This window comes from Erpetoichthys calabaricus, chromosome 4 (assembly GCF_900747795.2).
Source record: "Erpetoichthys calabaricus chromosome 4, fErpCal1.3, whole genome shotgun sequence".
Classification (NCBI taxonomy): domain Eukaryota; kingdom Metazoa; phylum Chordata; class Cladistia; order Polypteriformes; family Polypteridae; genus Erpetoichthys; species Erpetoichthys calabaricus.
Window position 1 is genome coordinate 309804399 of NC_041397.2, and position 16660 is coordinate 309821058.

At 38.8% G+C, this 16660-nt stretch overlaps 2 protein-coding genes across 2 annotated transcripts in view; one reads left to right on the forward strand and one right to left on the reverse strand.

Moving 5' to 3' along the window:
• Positions 1–16660, forward strand: part of dnajc28 (DnaJ (Hsp40) homolog, subfamily C, member 28) — a 1235492-nt gene that overhangs the window by 263020 nt on the left and 955812 nt on the right. The window lies entirely within an intron of this gene.
• Positions 4207–10275, reverse strand: LOC114643315 (olfactory receptor 13G1-like). The gene is made up of 2 exons (XM_051925934.1): positions 10205–10275; positions 4207–5514 (listed from the first exon to the last, which is right to left on the reverse strand). Exon 2 carries the CDS (start codon positions 5490–5492, stop codon positions 4545–4547), a length of 948 nt encoding a protein of 315 aa, XP_051781894.1. The 5' UTR covers positions 5493–5514; positions 10205–10275; the 3' UTR covers positions 4207–4544.

The following is a 16660-nucleotide window of genomic DNA, read 5'->3' on the forward strand; positions in this document are numbered from 1 at the left end:
CTGTGACGGCCATTCCAGAACATTGTACTTCTCCCTCTGCATGAATGCCTTTGTAGATTTCCAACTGTGTTTTGGGTCATTGTCTTGTTGGAATATCCAGCCCCTGTGTAACTTCAACTTTGTGACTGATGCTTGAACATTATCCTGAAGAATGTGTTGATATTGGGTTGAATTTATCCGACCCTCGACTTTAACAAGGGCCCCAGTCCCTGAACTAGCCACACAGCCCCACAGCATGATGGAACCTCCACCAAATTTGACAGGAGGTAGCAGGTGTTTCTCTTGGAATGCTGTGTTCTTCCGCCATGCAAAGCGCTTTTTGTTATGACCCAATAACTCCATTTTTGTCTCAGCAGTCCAAAGCACTTTGTTCCAAAATGAATCTGGCTTGTCTAAATGAGCATTGGCATACAACAAGCGACTCTGTTTGTGGTGTGAGTGCAGAAAGGGCTTCTTTCTCATCACCCTGCCATACAGATGTTCTTTCTGCAAATTGTGCTGAATTGTAGAACGATGTGCAGATACACCATCTGCAGCAAGATGTTCTTGCAGGTCTTTGGAGGTGATCTGTGAGTTGTCTGTCACCATTCTCACAATCCTGCTCATATGCCGCTCCTGTTTTTTTCTTGGCCTGCCAGACCTGCTGGGTTTAAAAGCAACTGTGCCTGTGGTCTTCCATTTCCTAACTCCATTCCTTACATTTGGAACTGACAGTTTAAACCTCTGAGATGGCTTTTTGTAGCCTTCCCCTAAACCAGGAGACTCAACAATCTTTGTTTTCAGATCTTTGGAGAGTTGCTTTGAGGATCCCATGCTGTCACTCTTCAGAGGAGAGTCAAAGGGAAGGAAGCACAACTTGTAATTGACCACCTTAAATACCTTTATATCTCATGATGGGACACACCTGTCTATGAAGTTCAAGGCGTAACAAGCTCATCCAACCAAGTAATCAGCATTGAGCAGTGACAGGCATTCAAATCAGCACAATGACAAGGAGACCCACATTTGTGCACATCCAGTTTTTCACATTTGAGTTAATTTCATACAACTAAATACTGTGTCACTAAAAATCTTTGTTCGGAAAACACCGCAGTACTCAGATGTTCCTAGGAAATGAAAGACAGACCACTGAGAGTCAATTATTATGCAGGCTGAGAGGGGTTCCCAAACTTTTTGATATGACTGTATATATTACTTATATAATTTGGTAACCTTTCTGAAAACATGCCTTCACTTTGTCATTATGGGTCATTGAGTGTCGATACAATAAAACGTGCAGAAACAATGGGGTCGGAATACTTACTTAAGCCGCTCTAATTCCCTGGTCGATCAATATTAAGCCATAGGATTTCCATGTATAATGAAGTTATGGTGCCCAAGACTGTCAGGGTCTTTAAGTGATTCAGCAGTAAAGACAGGTCTTCCCACCATGTGTATTTTAGTTTAGCTATTTGCCACTAACCAAAAGAAAATTATCCAAAATATTCAAAGTACTGTAAATAAGAGTAACATGCAGAATGATGGCAATCTTAGTTATAAGGAAAGTGGAAAAGCAACTTACAGGGCCCTCCACAATGTTTGGGACAAAGACACATTTGTTCTTAATTTACCCCTCTGCTCCACAATTTAAAGTTAAAAATCAAACAATTCAGACATTGCAGACTTTCATTTCAGGAAATCTGCACACATTTCGGGTCACACAACACTTTTTCTACACCGGCGCCCCCATTTCTGGGCATCATAATGTTTGGGACACAGCAATGGTAGGTCTGTTTAAGCCATCGTATTTAGGACTTTGTCACATATCAGTGACTGCTTGAAGTCTGCAATTCATAGACATCAGCAGGTGCTGTGGGTCTTCTCTGGTGATGCTCTGCCAAGCCTCTAATGCAGCTAATCTTCATGGGGGGCTTTTCCCACTTAATTTTTTTCTTCAGCATATGGACAGCCTACTCAGTTGGATTTAAATCAGGTGACTGGTTTGGCCATTCAAGAATTTTCCATTTTTTGGGTTTGATAAATTCCTGTGTTGCCTCACCAGTATGTTTGGCTCATTATCTTGTTGGAAGATGAAGCGCTGGCCAGTGAGTTTGGAGTCACGAGAAACTAGAGTTACTAGAACCTGAGCAGATCAGATGTTTCTGTACACCTCAGAATTCATTGTGCCACCACGTTCCCTCATCAAGTGTACCAGGACCTGTGGCAGCCATACATGCCAAAGCCATAACACCTCCACTGCCATGTTTAACAGATGAGGTGGTCAGCTTTGGATCTTGGGCAGTGTCTTGTGGTCTCCACACTTTGCTCTTGCCATAAGACCTCTTTCCCAGAATTCTGCAGGCTCTTTGAAGTCATTTTTCTCAAACTGTAATCTGGCCATCCTGTTTTTGTGGTTTACTTTTTGAAGTTTCTGGTCTGTTGTGGGCTTTTTCTTGACCATAGTGAGGATTCTTCTGTCCTCGGTAGTTGAGGTCTTCCTTGGCCTACCAGTACCTTTGTGATTCCTAAGCCCACCAGTGTGTTCTTTCTTCTTCATGATATTCCAGACAGTTGATTTCAGTCATTCTAAGGTTTTACCGATGTCTCTGATGGTTTTATTCTTGTTCTTCGGCCTCCCAATGCACAGCTCTTGTCCTCCTGTTAAACAACATGGCAACTGTAGACTCTAAAGGGTAGAAGCAAGCCAATGTAAGTTATGACGCCATGAAACCCACCTGAGCAGTAACAACCACCTGTGATGCCAATTGTCCCAAACACTGAGGTGACTTGAAATGGGGGGACCATGAAGAAAATGTGTGGTCATTTCTATACGGTGTTACTGAAATGTTTGCCAGTCTCCTCAAATTTCCTTTAATCACAATGTCTGAATTGTGTGATTTGTAATTTTAAACTGTGGAGCAGAGGGGGAAATCAAAGAAAAAATGTGATCCAAACATTATGGAGGGCATTGTAGATAGATAGATAGATAGATAGATAGATAGATAGATAGATAGATAGATAGATAGATAGATAGATAGATAGATAGATAGATAGATAGATAGATAGATAGATAGATAGATAGATAGATAGATAGATAGATAGATAGATACTTTATTAATCCCAAGGTGAAATTCACATACCGAATTAATTAATTAATTAATTCACATTGTATGTAGAATAACTGAATATGTAATGGCAGCCATGACAATTCTAGTAGTTTAACAAATCGGCTCCACCTTACGATGGGACAAGAATAGGTTTTGCACTGTCTATTAATTTTATCTGTTTGTAGTTTATTTATTTAAATTTTTATGACAGTGAAGTTGAAACAATGGAATATTTGAATCACGAATAGAAGAACAAAATGGTAGTAATAATAATAATAATAATTATAATATTAACTAGCAGGAGTACCCAGCGTTGCCTGGGAATGTATAACCGGTGAATTTCCCAAATGAAAGAAACAGAACATAGAAATAGAACAAACAGTTTTCTGATTGACATTTTATTGTTATAGGTAGTATAAGTGGTCATTCCAGAACCTTTGGATACACTATATTATTTGTTTTGCCTTGTGGTGACGTGTTGGAGACCCCTTCTCTACGGTGTAATAAGGTAGATCTCTTGGAGTCTTTTCGGTAGTCCAATGCTTCTTCCCAACATGTCATCCTTCACTCCAACGAGAAGAAAACGGAAAGTAGTGCATACTTCAATGTACTAGTTATTTTTTAGAATAAAATTTATTGTACTCTATGATGTTTTTAATTCAATTATTTTATATCGTAATTTGAGTCAATGTCTGTGTATTTTACGTTTTGATGGTTTTTGTTTTGCTCAAGATTGAAAGGGAAGGTCTACAGGACAATAGTGAGACCAGCTAAGATGCTAAGATTTCCATTGGGTGTGACGAGGATGGACAGGATTAGACATGAGGACATTAGAGGGTCAGCTCAGTTTAGGCGGTTTGGAGACAAAGAGAGGCGAGACTGTGTTGGTTTGGACATGTACAGAGGAGAGATGCAGAGTATATTGGGAGAAGGGTACTAAGGATAGAGCTGCCAGGCAAGAGGAGAAGAGGAAGGCCTAAGAGATGGTTTATGGATGTGGTGAGAGAGGACATGAAAGTGATGGAAGTATGACAGCAAGATGCAGAAGATAGAAAGATATGGAAGAAGATGATCTGCTGTGGCAACCCCTAACGGGACCAGTCGAAAGAAGAAGAAGAAGAAGACGAAGATGGTTTTTGTTTTGCTCTGGCATGAAATTAAATTAGCCCTTGGGGATCAATAAGGTATACCTAATATAATCAAATCAAATCTAATCACTCAGCTATGGTGTCTCGATGGAATTGTGTGTTGGCTAATGCCATTGCCGGCCAGTTCTCTAAACAGAATAATTTTGTTAACTCGGCTAATTTGCATTGTTCATAGCTCATCGTGTCCTTAATTTTCAAACATTTCAATCAGGTATACTTATTCATTCTGTGTTTCTAAAGTAAAAACTCTTAACCCACTCACTCATGGTGGGCAAAACATAATGAAAACATTGAACTGTCCACCTTTTCATTAATAGCTGTCGGGGTTCACTCTCTTCCCTGTCCACAGCCTGTAAATGCTGCTTTTGATCTCCTTGTTCCTGAAGCTGTAGATGATAGGATTCATCATAGGGGGTACCATAATGGCTATGATGACCAACACGTTGTAAGCTTCAGCAGATACCTGCACTCCTAATCCTGGCAATATATAAGAAATCATGAGTGGTACGTAGAAGAGACTCACAACTAAAAGGTGTGTGACCGTTGTGCTCAAAGCTTTCTTCTTACCCTCTACTGAGGAGATCTTCAGGGCGGCTACCACAATTCTGATGTAGGAAAGGAGACAGATTCCCATACCGCCTATACCAGTGACGATTGTGGTGCTGGACAAGAGAGCAAGGTGCCTTGGGTCTTCTGTACAAGAAATATGAATCATTGTAACAAAATCACAGAAACAGTAGGGCAAGACGTTAGTGCGACAAAAAGAAAGTTCTCTAGCAAACACCATGTATGGGACGAGAATGGCAGCAGCTAATATATTCACTAGTAAGATGGTGAGTCCAGTCGTCTTATTTGTAACAATGGAAGGATATCTTAGGGGGTACACAACTGCTAAATAGCGATCACATGCCATAACAGGGAAAAGAATTCCCTCCGTTAACCCAAGATGGTACACCACCGAGACCTGAAACAAGCAGGGCCCGTAAGGGACAATGGTGTCATTAAACACCAGGATGGCCAGCATTTGAGGGATGAGGTTGGTGCTGTTCACCACATCGATCACTGCTAGGGTGAAAATGTAGAGGAACATGGGGTTCTGGAGATGAGGGTTTAATATTATGACCACAATCACCAGCAGATTTCCAAAGAGAGTCACCACGTAGATCAGGGCAAGAGCCACGATGGTAAAAGTCATCTTGTCCTCTTCAATGGCGCAGTGCAGAACGAACTCCGGCACATAGATGGTGGCGTTAGGCATCTTTACAGGCTCCTCAGTTTAGCTAGAAAACAATCAAAAAGAAAAAGAGAAGAAGAATCAGTTTCTTTATGGTAGTGATGTACTTTCATGTTGTGGTAGAGGTCTCGTCCCAATTTTTGTTTTCTGCATGTTTTTGGCCTTTATCATTGACTGTGTTTCTGGATGTATTTTATAGGTGTTTACTTCAAACAATTTGTATGATCTGACACTTCATTTGGGACGGTGTGAGGCCATAGAATTCATTTTTGATGTTAATTTTTCATTCTGTTTGGAGTTGTTTAAATGTTTTGGTTGCCATCTTGTATTTTAACAATCACCGCTGTATTGTTATAATTGCTCCTCGCGTTTCCAGCTGTGTGACCTCAGAGGTTGTGACCTCTGGGTAATCAATGTCATGGGTTAAAAGGTCATCTGAAATCCACCTCCTCATCCAAGTTACAGATTCAAAACCCTTTTCTCCATCCATTGCTTTAAGCATTTCTCATTTGATCTTTTGTGATTCTGCCCTATTTGCTAACATTTTTGACTGTCTTACATCTTTGCTCGATTTTTAATCTTCTAGTTTTGACCTTTGATAGATAGATAGATAGATAGATAGATAGATAGATAGATAGATAGATAGATAGATAGATAGATAGATAGATAGATAGATAGATAGATAGATAGATAGATAGATAGATAGATAGATAGATAGACACTATATAATAGATAGATAGATAGATGTCAAAGGCACTATATAATGGATAGATAGATAGATAGATAGATAGACAGACAGACAGACAGACAGACAGACAGACAGACAGACAGACAGACAGACAGACAGATAGATAGATAGATAGATAGATAGATAGATAGATAGATAGATAGATAGATAGATAGATAGATAGATAGATAGATGACAGGCACTATATAATAGATAGATAGATAGATAGATAGATAGATAGATAGATAGATAGATAGATAGATAGATAGATAGATAGATAGATAGATAGATAGATGTGAAAGGCACTATATAATAGATAGATAGATAGATAGATAGATAGATAGATAGATAGATAGATAGATAGATAGATAGATAGATAGATAGATAGATGTGAAAGACACTATATAATAGATAGATAGATAGACAGACAGACAGACAGACAGACAGACAGACAGACAGACAGACAGACAGACAGATAGATAGATAGATAGATAGATAGATAGATAGATAGATAGATAGATAGATAGATAGATAGATAGATAGATAGATAGATGACAGGCACTATATAATAGATAGATAGATAGATAGATAGATAGATAGATAGATAGATAGATAGATAGATAGATAGATAGATAGATAGATAGATAGATAGATAGATGTGAAAGGCACTATATAATAGATAGATAGATAGATAGATAGATAGATAGATAGATAGATAGATAGATAGATAGATAGATAGATAGATAGATAGATAGATAGATAGATAGATGTGAAAGGCACTATATAATAGATAGATAGATAGATAGATAGATAGATAGATAGATAGATAGATAGATAGATAGATAGATAGATAGATAGATGACAGGCACTATATAATAGATAGATAGATAGATAGATAGATAGATAGATAGATAGATAGATAGATAGATAGATAGATAGATAGATAGATAGATAGATAGATAGATAGATAGATAGATAGATAGATAGATAGATGTTTTAGTATAGTAGGCAGGATAACTTATGATAAACCCCGTGGCTAGCAGTATAACTGTTGTAGTGAAAAATTCAGAGCCCAGTGGAAATCAGATTCTAAAGAATTTATTTGACAGTCTCTTATTAACATTTATTATTTAAACTTGATCCATTCAGTATGGATGTACACTTTTCCATGGCAAAATTAAAAATAAGGAGCTTAACGAAGGATTGCAAAGTTCAGTAGGTCCAGTTGCAGACTTCTGTATCTCTGCGATTCAGTTGCTCCACTGAGCAGCCAATTGGATTGCAGGTTTTCGTCACATGGTTTATTCGTCTTGAGTCAGATGACCCTCTCCCAACCCTAATCTTAGCTGTAGTGTAATCAGGCGTATCACTGACGTATAACGTAAGGTGACAACCACCTCAATGGCAATGGGCGCTGGAGGTCTGCAGCTCGAGTCTTTAAATGCAGCTGAGTTCAGAGGACAGACAGAGACATGAAAGCACAATGCAGTAAAGCAAAGACATAGACACGCACACACACCCACACACCCACACACACACATACGCACAAACACACACACACATGCATTTTTAAATTTTCATATTGAGCTAGTTTTACAAATATTGCTTGGTACAATTGCTGTGGACGACTTATAATCAATCCACTCACAAATGAATACAGAGCTGATCACCCTTTTCACTTTTAACATGTGCTGTGTTTTTATTTAACGAGAAGACAACCACCATCATTTCTGAAGACTGTTACTTTCAACTGTAATCAGTGTGTTGATGTGACACGGGGACAATTCCATTAAGAATTTACGTCTTTTTCTATAATGTCATCAGAGAACCAGCATGTGTTGTTAGTCTTGAAAGCGCATTTACATTAAAAGTCTTTTTCTGTTGATCAGACAGCCAAATTAAATGCACTGTGAATCCATGCTGTATAATAATAAATCAGTGAAAACATCGAGCGGGGTGGATACGTTTCATAGGCACTGCATGTTGTATTGATTCTAAAATATATACGCAAATACATGCAAACACTATTAAACTAATTACTTCTAAAATATTAAGTGCTGCCACGGTCATCTTCTCTACTTACTTACTTACTTACTTACTTACTTTCTGTTCTTTCTTTCTTTCTAGCGCCTTTCACTCTTATACCAAATTGACTTTGAGATTTGAGTTAATATTTTTCTTTCTTTCTTTCTTTCTTTCTTTCTTTCTTTCTTTCTTTCTTTCTTTCTTTCTTTCTTTCTTTCTTTCTTTCTTTATAGTGCCTTTCACTCTTATACCAAACTGACTTTGAGATTTGAGTTAATATTTTTCTTTCTTTCTTTCTTTCTTTCTTTCTTTCTTTCTTTCTTTCTTTCTTTCTTTCTTTCTTTCTTTCTTTATAGTGCCTTTCACTCTTATACCAAACTGACTTTGAGATTTGAGTTAATATTTTTCTTTCTTTCTTTCTTTCTTTCTTTCTTTCTTTCTTTCTTTCTTTCTTTCTTTCTTTCTTTCTTTCTATATAGTGCCTTTCACTCTTATATCAAACTGACTTTGTGTGATTTGAGTTAATATTTTTCTTTCTTTCTTTCTTTCTTTCTTTCTTTCTTTCTTTCTTTCTAGTGCCTTTCACTCTTATACCAAACTGACTTTGAGATTTGAGTTAATATTTTTCTTTCTTTCTTTCTTTCTTTCTTTCTTTCTTTCTTTCTTTCTTTCTTTCTTTCTTTCTTTCTTTCTTTCTTTCTTTATAGTGCCTTTCACTCTTATACCAAACTGACTTTGAGATTTGAGTTAATATTTTTCTTTCTTTCTTTCTTTCTTTCTTTCTTTCTTTCTTTCTTTCTTTCTTTCTTTTTTTTTTCTTTCTTTCTATATAGTGCCTTTCACTCTTATATCAAACTGACTTTGTGTGATTTGAGTTAATATTTTTCTTTCTTTCTTTCTTTCTTTCTTTCTTTCTTTCTTTCTTTCTTTCTTTCTTTCTTTCTTTCTAGTGCCTTTCACTCTTATACCAAACTGACTTTGAGATTTGAGTTAATATTTTTCTTTCTTTCTTTCTTTCTTTCTTTCTTTCTTTCTTTCTTTCTTTCTTTCTTTCTTTCTTTCTTTATAGTGCCTTTCACTCTTATACCAAACTGACTTTGAGATTTGAGTTAATATTTTTCTTTCTTTCTTTCTTTCTTTCTTTCTTTCTTTCTTTCTTTCTTTCTTTCTTTCTTTCTTTCTATATAGTGCCTTTCACTCTTATATCAAACTGACTTTGTGTGATTTGAGTTAATATTTTTCTTTCTTTCTTTCTTTCTTTCTTTCTTTCTTTCTTTCTTTCTTTCTTTCTTTATAGTGCCTTTCACTCTTATACCAAACTGACTTTGAGATTTGAGTTCATATTTTTCTTTCTTTCTTTCTTTCTTTCTTTCTTTCTTTCTTTCTTTCTTTCTTTCTTTCTTTCTTTCTTTCTTTCTTTCTTTCTTTCTAGTGCCTTTCACTCTTATACCAAACTGACTTTGAGATTTGAGTTAATATTTTTCTTTCTTTCTTTCTTTCTTTCTTTCTTTCTTTCTTTCTTTCTTTCTTTCTTTATAGTGCCTTTCACTCTTATACCAAACTGACTTTGAGATTTGAGTTAATATTTTTCTTTCTTTCTTTCTTTCTTTCTTTCTTTCTTTCTTTCTTTCTTTCTTTCTTTCTTTCTTTCCATATAGTGCCTTTCACTCTTACACCAAACTGACTTTGTGTGATTTGAGTTAATATTTTTCTTTCTTTCTTTCTTTCTTTCTTTCTTTCTTTCTTTCTTTCTTTCTTTCTTTCTTTCTTTCTTTCTTTCTTTCTTTCTTTCTTTCTTTCTTAGCTATTCCACAAGTCCACATAACTACAACATGTCTGGAGATCAAGGTTTTTTTTCTTTTTGCGTTGAGTATGTTACAGATCACCATTAATATGTGCGTCCACAGTATTTACATCAAATCCTTTTATAATTTATAAATTATAGACATTACCGTTTAAATGTATAATAAATTAAAGACGTTACCGTTGCTTTGTGTCTGTAGCTGTGCTCTACTTCTTTAATGTTATCTCTCCAATCCTCCAGTCCCTCATGCCGGTGTTCAATGATTTGATTTTGTTTACGTTCTTGCTGTTTAAAAACTTTCCTCCTTGTGAGGGTCTCAAAAGATCCTGGGACCCTTGTGAGGGAGAAGACTCAGCCTCTAATTTATTCCAGATGGAAAATGCCTTTTATTTTCTCTGACATGGCGCTCACGTTCCCTCCTGTGTCACTTTATCGTTGGATCCTCAGAGACGTTAGCCAGCAGGGTCAATTAGAGTTGTTGGTTTTAGTCATGTGGCTCCTCGCATGGCGGGTTACTGCTGCTGTCCCAGCTCAGTGGCTATGACATCCTCATAAAGGGAGGCAAGTTTAGTTGGAATTTATTTCAGCTTCATTTGACTTTTTTGGAGCACTTGTTTTGCTTTCAATGCATTTTTCTTTAAAAGTCATTTTAGGTGAAGAAAGCCATTGAAGCAGGGGTCTCCAGCTCTGGCTGTAGAGTGCTACAGTGGCTGCAGGTTTTCGTTCTAACACTTTTCTTAACCCCTATAATGGGGGCCCCTTTTTTTTCAGTAGTCAGTCCCCTGGTGGAGGGTTTTTATCTGTTGATAGAAATGGTTGAATTTTGCTGGAAAATTGTCTAATTAAAATTAAACTACAAACAAAATTACTTAAACAATGTTTTCTTAGCAACAATAAGCTAATTTCATTCTAGTTTTTTAGTTGTAGATTTATTTACTCTTTTATTATTCCAGTGATACGTGCGGAGCAGCGCAGAGTGGAACATTGCAGTCTCCGCCGCCGTATATCGTTTCCCTCCTCTGCTTGCGTGACAAACACACTGCACATCTCTTATGAGACGTCCGCTAAGCGTGCAAACATCTCTCTTATCCTTCCTCTTCAAAGCCATCGACTTATTTCAGAAAGCAGCGGCAACTTCTCCCAATTTCAATTTTTTCGACATCACAGATTTTGGCAGATCCTTTGATCTTACTGTTTCTACCGCGTCAGTTTCCATCGAATTCAAACATTCAAACAGCTCGGGACTACTGTAGTAATTGTCTAGTCTTATCAGATAACCCTGATGCAGTAGCTTCTCCACAAGTGTTAGCACAATCCACGATGGTTTTGTAAAAATACGCACATCAACCCCTCCTACATCGTTTGCAAGTTCGGTATCTTTTCCCGTGTACATCATCCTATTCCACACACATCCACTTTTTGTCTCACAAAGCTTATTTATAGAGGATCCTATCCCAAAATGTGATCTTTTTTTTCAGAATGTATACCTTCCACCCTAGATGGCCATTCCATAGCAATAAACTTTCATCGATCGAAAAATCTAACTCTGGAGTTTAACTATCCCAAAAATTTTCAAAAGCAGTGGTCAAAGAAAGGCTCGATTTTATACATCTTTGGAGAAACTGGTCCGGCGTCACTATATGTTTCATTATCAAATAATCGATAACAAGCGTCTAATTGGTACACAGAAGGAACAAATCTCAAAAAAGAAACATAAAACACGGGCAAAGCTACTAACTGAATTACCACTCGCAACATAAGAGCGGTAATCAAAGAAACACGCTCTGCGTACGATGAAAACTGCAAAGGTACACTGCTGAAAGAAAGACGTTCGTCCACTAAAAATAAATGCCACAACTAAATCCTTTTCCCTTAGAAATTTGATGGAGGGCAAGTGAAAGAAAAAGTACCGTTAGGGGTTCTTTGGTCTCAAAACTACCATAAAACTTTCACCCAAGTGAAGGATGTCTGTACCTCCGCCACTATGACCACCGAGTTCAAAACAACCACACCAGACGGCAGAACCATGCAGAACACAGAACCGAAGGAATTGTGTCCATAGACGCTCTCCCCGATTCAGCGCCATCTTCGGACCCCATTAAAGGGGTTAATTAATTACCTGTTTTTGATGCTAATGTGATGGATGGCCGGCTAAATATTCCGGCCCACAACTCCAGGCCGCCAGGTGGAGCCCTCCCAACAGCATGGAGGTTCCCCGAATTCCAGCAGGGCCTTATGGACCTTGTAGTTTGTATACACAGCCCTGCTGGATACCTTGTGGACCACCAGGAGTTGCTGTAGGGAGGCTGTCAGACTCTTACTTGCCCTATAACCCGGAAGTGCGTCATGATCACATGACCAGAAGGAATGATGTGCTTCCAAGTTGAAGAAAAGGACTTTTACTCTGACTCGGAAGTAATGAGGACTTGTGGATTGTTGGGCAGGAACCACTTCCGGGTCAGGGGGTATAAAAGGACTCTGGGAAAGCCCAGACATTGAGCTGAGCTGGGAGGAAGGGTGGCAAAGTGTCTGGGAGAGGAGGAGTGGTTATTGTGTTGGATTATTGATTATTGATTGTTGTATGTATAGTGTGGAGTGGAGGGTGCTTAGTGCACATTATTATCATAAAAATAAATAGTCTTGGACTTTTACCTGGTGTTTGGCGTGGTACCTGAGGGTTCGAGAGGTCGATAACAACCTCAACTGTTACACTAATTAACTCTTTTGCCTTAATTGTAACCCTAACCCTAATCGCTATTTAAGACTCGGTACCCTCAATTGTTTCTTTTTTCTTAATTAGCAGCCAAAAATAAATGAGATACAAAACGAGTCAACATATGACCAGCTAGCCTGTGTGCATCATATCTCTCTATTATAAAACAAAATCCTGGAAAGGAAAAGCAGGGCGACAAGATGTGATCTTCTCAGAAGTTCTCGGAAGACACTTAAAAGACCCACGAGACGCCCCGTGGCCAGTCTCTTTTGCCTCACAGGTCTTTATAGTGTCTTCCTCAGTAATGGTGGTCTACTCAGCTCCACAATACTTTCTGACAGTGTTCTTAGAGGAAAGTTTTGGAAATGTCTGCTGTGGCAGAATGAGAGCAGCAACAAGCCCTCATGGAATTAACTAGCAGGTTTGATTAACAATAATTGTCTTCTATTAAAGAAAATGGTTGGAGGCGCCAACTTAGCTGGTCATCTGTTGACTTACTTTACCACTTGTTACATTTTGGGTGCCATTTAAGGAAACAAATGAAATAACTGAGAGGAATGAGTCTTAAAAAAAATAAAATGAGGGGAAAAAGAGTCAAATAGCAATGCAAACTGGTCAGTAATTAATGAAAAGGTTAGAATGAAAACCTATAGCCACAGAAGCAGTCAGGACCAGAATTGGAGACCCCGGTATTAAAGTGTGTTGGATTTTTCATAGCAGGTTCCTGACATCTTTTTTGTTTTCTTTATTTACAGAGTGCAATGAGTGTCAAAAAATATACAATACACAGAACAGAGCACAAGTCATCCTCAATACAATAGAAATATTACAAGTACAGAGCTGAATTTAACAATAGATGATATCACATAATATGATTTGGATTTGTTTAGTGTCCTGGAGACCTCGGCCATCAAGCTGCCTCCCCCATTTGTCCATTCCACGGCTGAGTCAGCGCTGGCCCAGCCAATCCAATAACAGGACCCCTCTACCCAATGATTCTTGAGATCCTCCATCAGAGATGACTTTTCCTTAGGCAGGCAAACAACTTGGCAGGTGGGCCGTGGCACCAAGTGCCACATGTGAGTACTGAGAAGAGAAACAGAATAGGTGAGAGTTAGTAACAAATGATAACTGCCATGTTACAGGTAGCACAGTGGTAGTGCTGCTGCTTTGCAGTAAGGAGACTGTGGAAGATTGTGGGTTCGCTTCCCGGGTTCCTCCCTGTGTGGATAGCGCTTTGAGTACTGAGAAAAGCGCATATATAAATGTAATGAATTATTATTACTTATGTTTTAGTGCTAGTGACCAACAACAGAGATGAAGTCTGTACGGGTAATCAGCAGCTCTATTCAGGGTGTGCTAAACTGAAATAGTGAGATCTGAGAGCTGAGACTGAAGGGGTATCTCTTATAGCAGCGGGCATACTATTCCAAAGTTTAGGGCCCCCTGTAACTAAAAGCTCGACCTCCCACTGTTATTTTATTAATTCTTGGAATGATAAGCGGACCTGCATCTTGAGATCTTAATGTGCACACAGGTTTGTAAGTCATGATAGGCTCAGACAAGTAAGCTGGACCTCGGCCATTTAAGGATTTATATGCTAAAAGGAAGATTTTGAAATCTGCCCTAAACTTAACCGGGAGCCAGTGTAACGACTCTAGCACTGGAGTTATGTCTTCATATTTTCTTGCTTTTGTAATAATTCTTGCAGCTGCATTTCAGATATACTGGAAGTGGCATAAAAAACAGTAATATTGATGAGCCACAAGGAACACTCCAGAGTCAGGAGGAGGTGAACAAAGTTTACCTGAGAGGGAGTGGAGGTGGAGAGACAGAACAAGGAAGAGAGACAAGAAGAAGAGTAAAAGCGTGTGAATTGTGCTTGGATACTGTGCCGTGGGGAGAGAGAAAATGAGCCCCAACTGTAAATAAACCACGTGTGTTGGACTAGAACCTGTGTCTCCCTGTCTGTGTCGGGTTGTATGCGCCCTGGTGGTCCACAAGAGTTATGAACATGTCTTTGCCCCCTTCTTGATTTCCTTGATTATGATAAATTTTTGACACTGAGGGTCAGCCGCAGTGTACATTCAGCACAGGACCACCTGATGCAGCACCTGTGCAATGGCATACATTTCCAAAATTATTTATTTTCTCTTTTCTAAGAGCACTGCCTAAAATGTTTTGTGGACCTGAGCAGATCAACATTCCTGAGACCTCCTTGATTTTCAGATATTGTGTGATGGACACAGTTTGCTGGTCGTGTTTTGGCTCATTTTATATCTCATTATTGTTTTACTGCTTATTAAGGAAAAAGAAACAATTGAGGGGTCTGAGTCTTTAAGAACAAGTCAATTAAAATAAATACAAAAGAAGTTAATTAGCACCAAAAAGCAGGTAAGGGTTAGAATGAAAACCTGCAGTCACTGTGGCCCTCCAGGACCAGAGTTTGAGAACACTGGTCTACAGGGAGTTCCTTGGATTTCATGGTTTGGTTTTTGTCCTGACATGTAGTGTGAATGGTGGGACCTTCTTCACCCCGGTACTTGTGTGCCTTTCTAAATGAAGTCCAACCAGTTCAGTTGGCCAACAGGTGGATTCCAATTGAATTCTAGAAACATCTCAAGGAGAATTAAAGCAAACAGGAGGCATCTGAGCACAATGTGGAGTGACACAGCAAAGGGTCTGAATGCTTCTAGGAAGGAAGATTTCAGTTTTGAAGTTTTAATAAATTTGCAAAGCTTTCTGAACACTTTATTGCCACTTGATCATTGTGGGAATGGAGTGTAGATCACTAGGCTAGTAGTAGAACAACTATATTCATATAAAATTATATCTCCAACACAATAAAGTGTTGTGTGGAAAGTAAAGGGGTCTGAATCCACTGTAAGGCCCATCACTGCACTTGCTGCTGCACGTGTCTAATTGACATTTTACAGAATTTGGCTTATTTGAAATATTTTAATCTTTATTTGCAACTCTACATACAGTGCATCCAGAAAGTATTCCCAGCGCTTCATCACTTTTTCCACATTTTGTTATGTTACAGCCTTATTCCAAAATGGATTAAATTCATTTTTTTCCTCTAAATTTTACACACAACACCCCATAATGACAACGTGAAAAAAGTTTACTTGAGATTTTTGCAAATTTATTAAAAATAAAAAAAATGAGAAAGCCCATGTACATAAGTATTCACAGCCTTTGCCATGAAGCTCCAAATTGAGCTCAGGTGCCTCCTGTTTCCCCTGATCATCCTTGAGATGTTTCTGCAGCTTCATTGGAGTCCACCTGTGGTAAATTCAGTTGACTGGACCTGATTTGGAAAGACACACACCTGTCTATAGAAGGTCCCGCAGTTGACAGTTCATGTCAGAGCACAAACCAAGCATGAAGTCAAAGGAATTGTCTGTAGACCTCCAAGACAGGATTGTCTCGAGGCACAAATCTGGGGAAGGTTACAGAAAAATTTCTGCTGCTTTGAAGGTCCCAATGAGCACAGTGGCCTTCATCATCCGTAAGTGGAAGAAGTTCGAAACCACCAGGACTCTTCCTAGAGCTGGCCGGCCATCTAAACTGAGCGATCGGGGGAGAAGGGCCTTAGTCAGGGAGGTGACCAAGAACCCGACGGTCACTGTCAGAGCCCCAGAGGTCCTCTGTGGAGAGATGAGAACCTTCCAGAAGGACAACCATCTCTGCAGCAATCCACCAATCAGGCCTGTATGGTAGAGTGGCCAGACGGAAGCCACTCCTTAGTAAAAGGCACATGGCAGCCCACCTGGAGTTTGCCAAAAGGCACCTTAAGGAGTCTCAGATCATGAGAAAGAAAATTCTCTGGTCTGACGAGACAAAGATTGAACTCTTTGGTGTGAATGCCAGGCGTCACGTTTGGAGGAAACCAGGCACTGCTCATCACCAGGCCAATA

Bases quoted from the DNA above. Each gene is read 5' to 3' on its own strand.
- LOC114643315 (XM_051925934.1), bottom strand. From the start codon at position 5,492: ATGCCTAACGCCACCATCTATGTGCCGGAGTTCGTTCTGCACTGCGCC.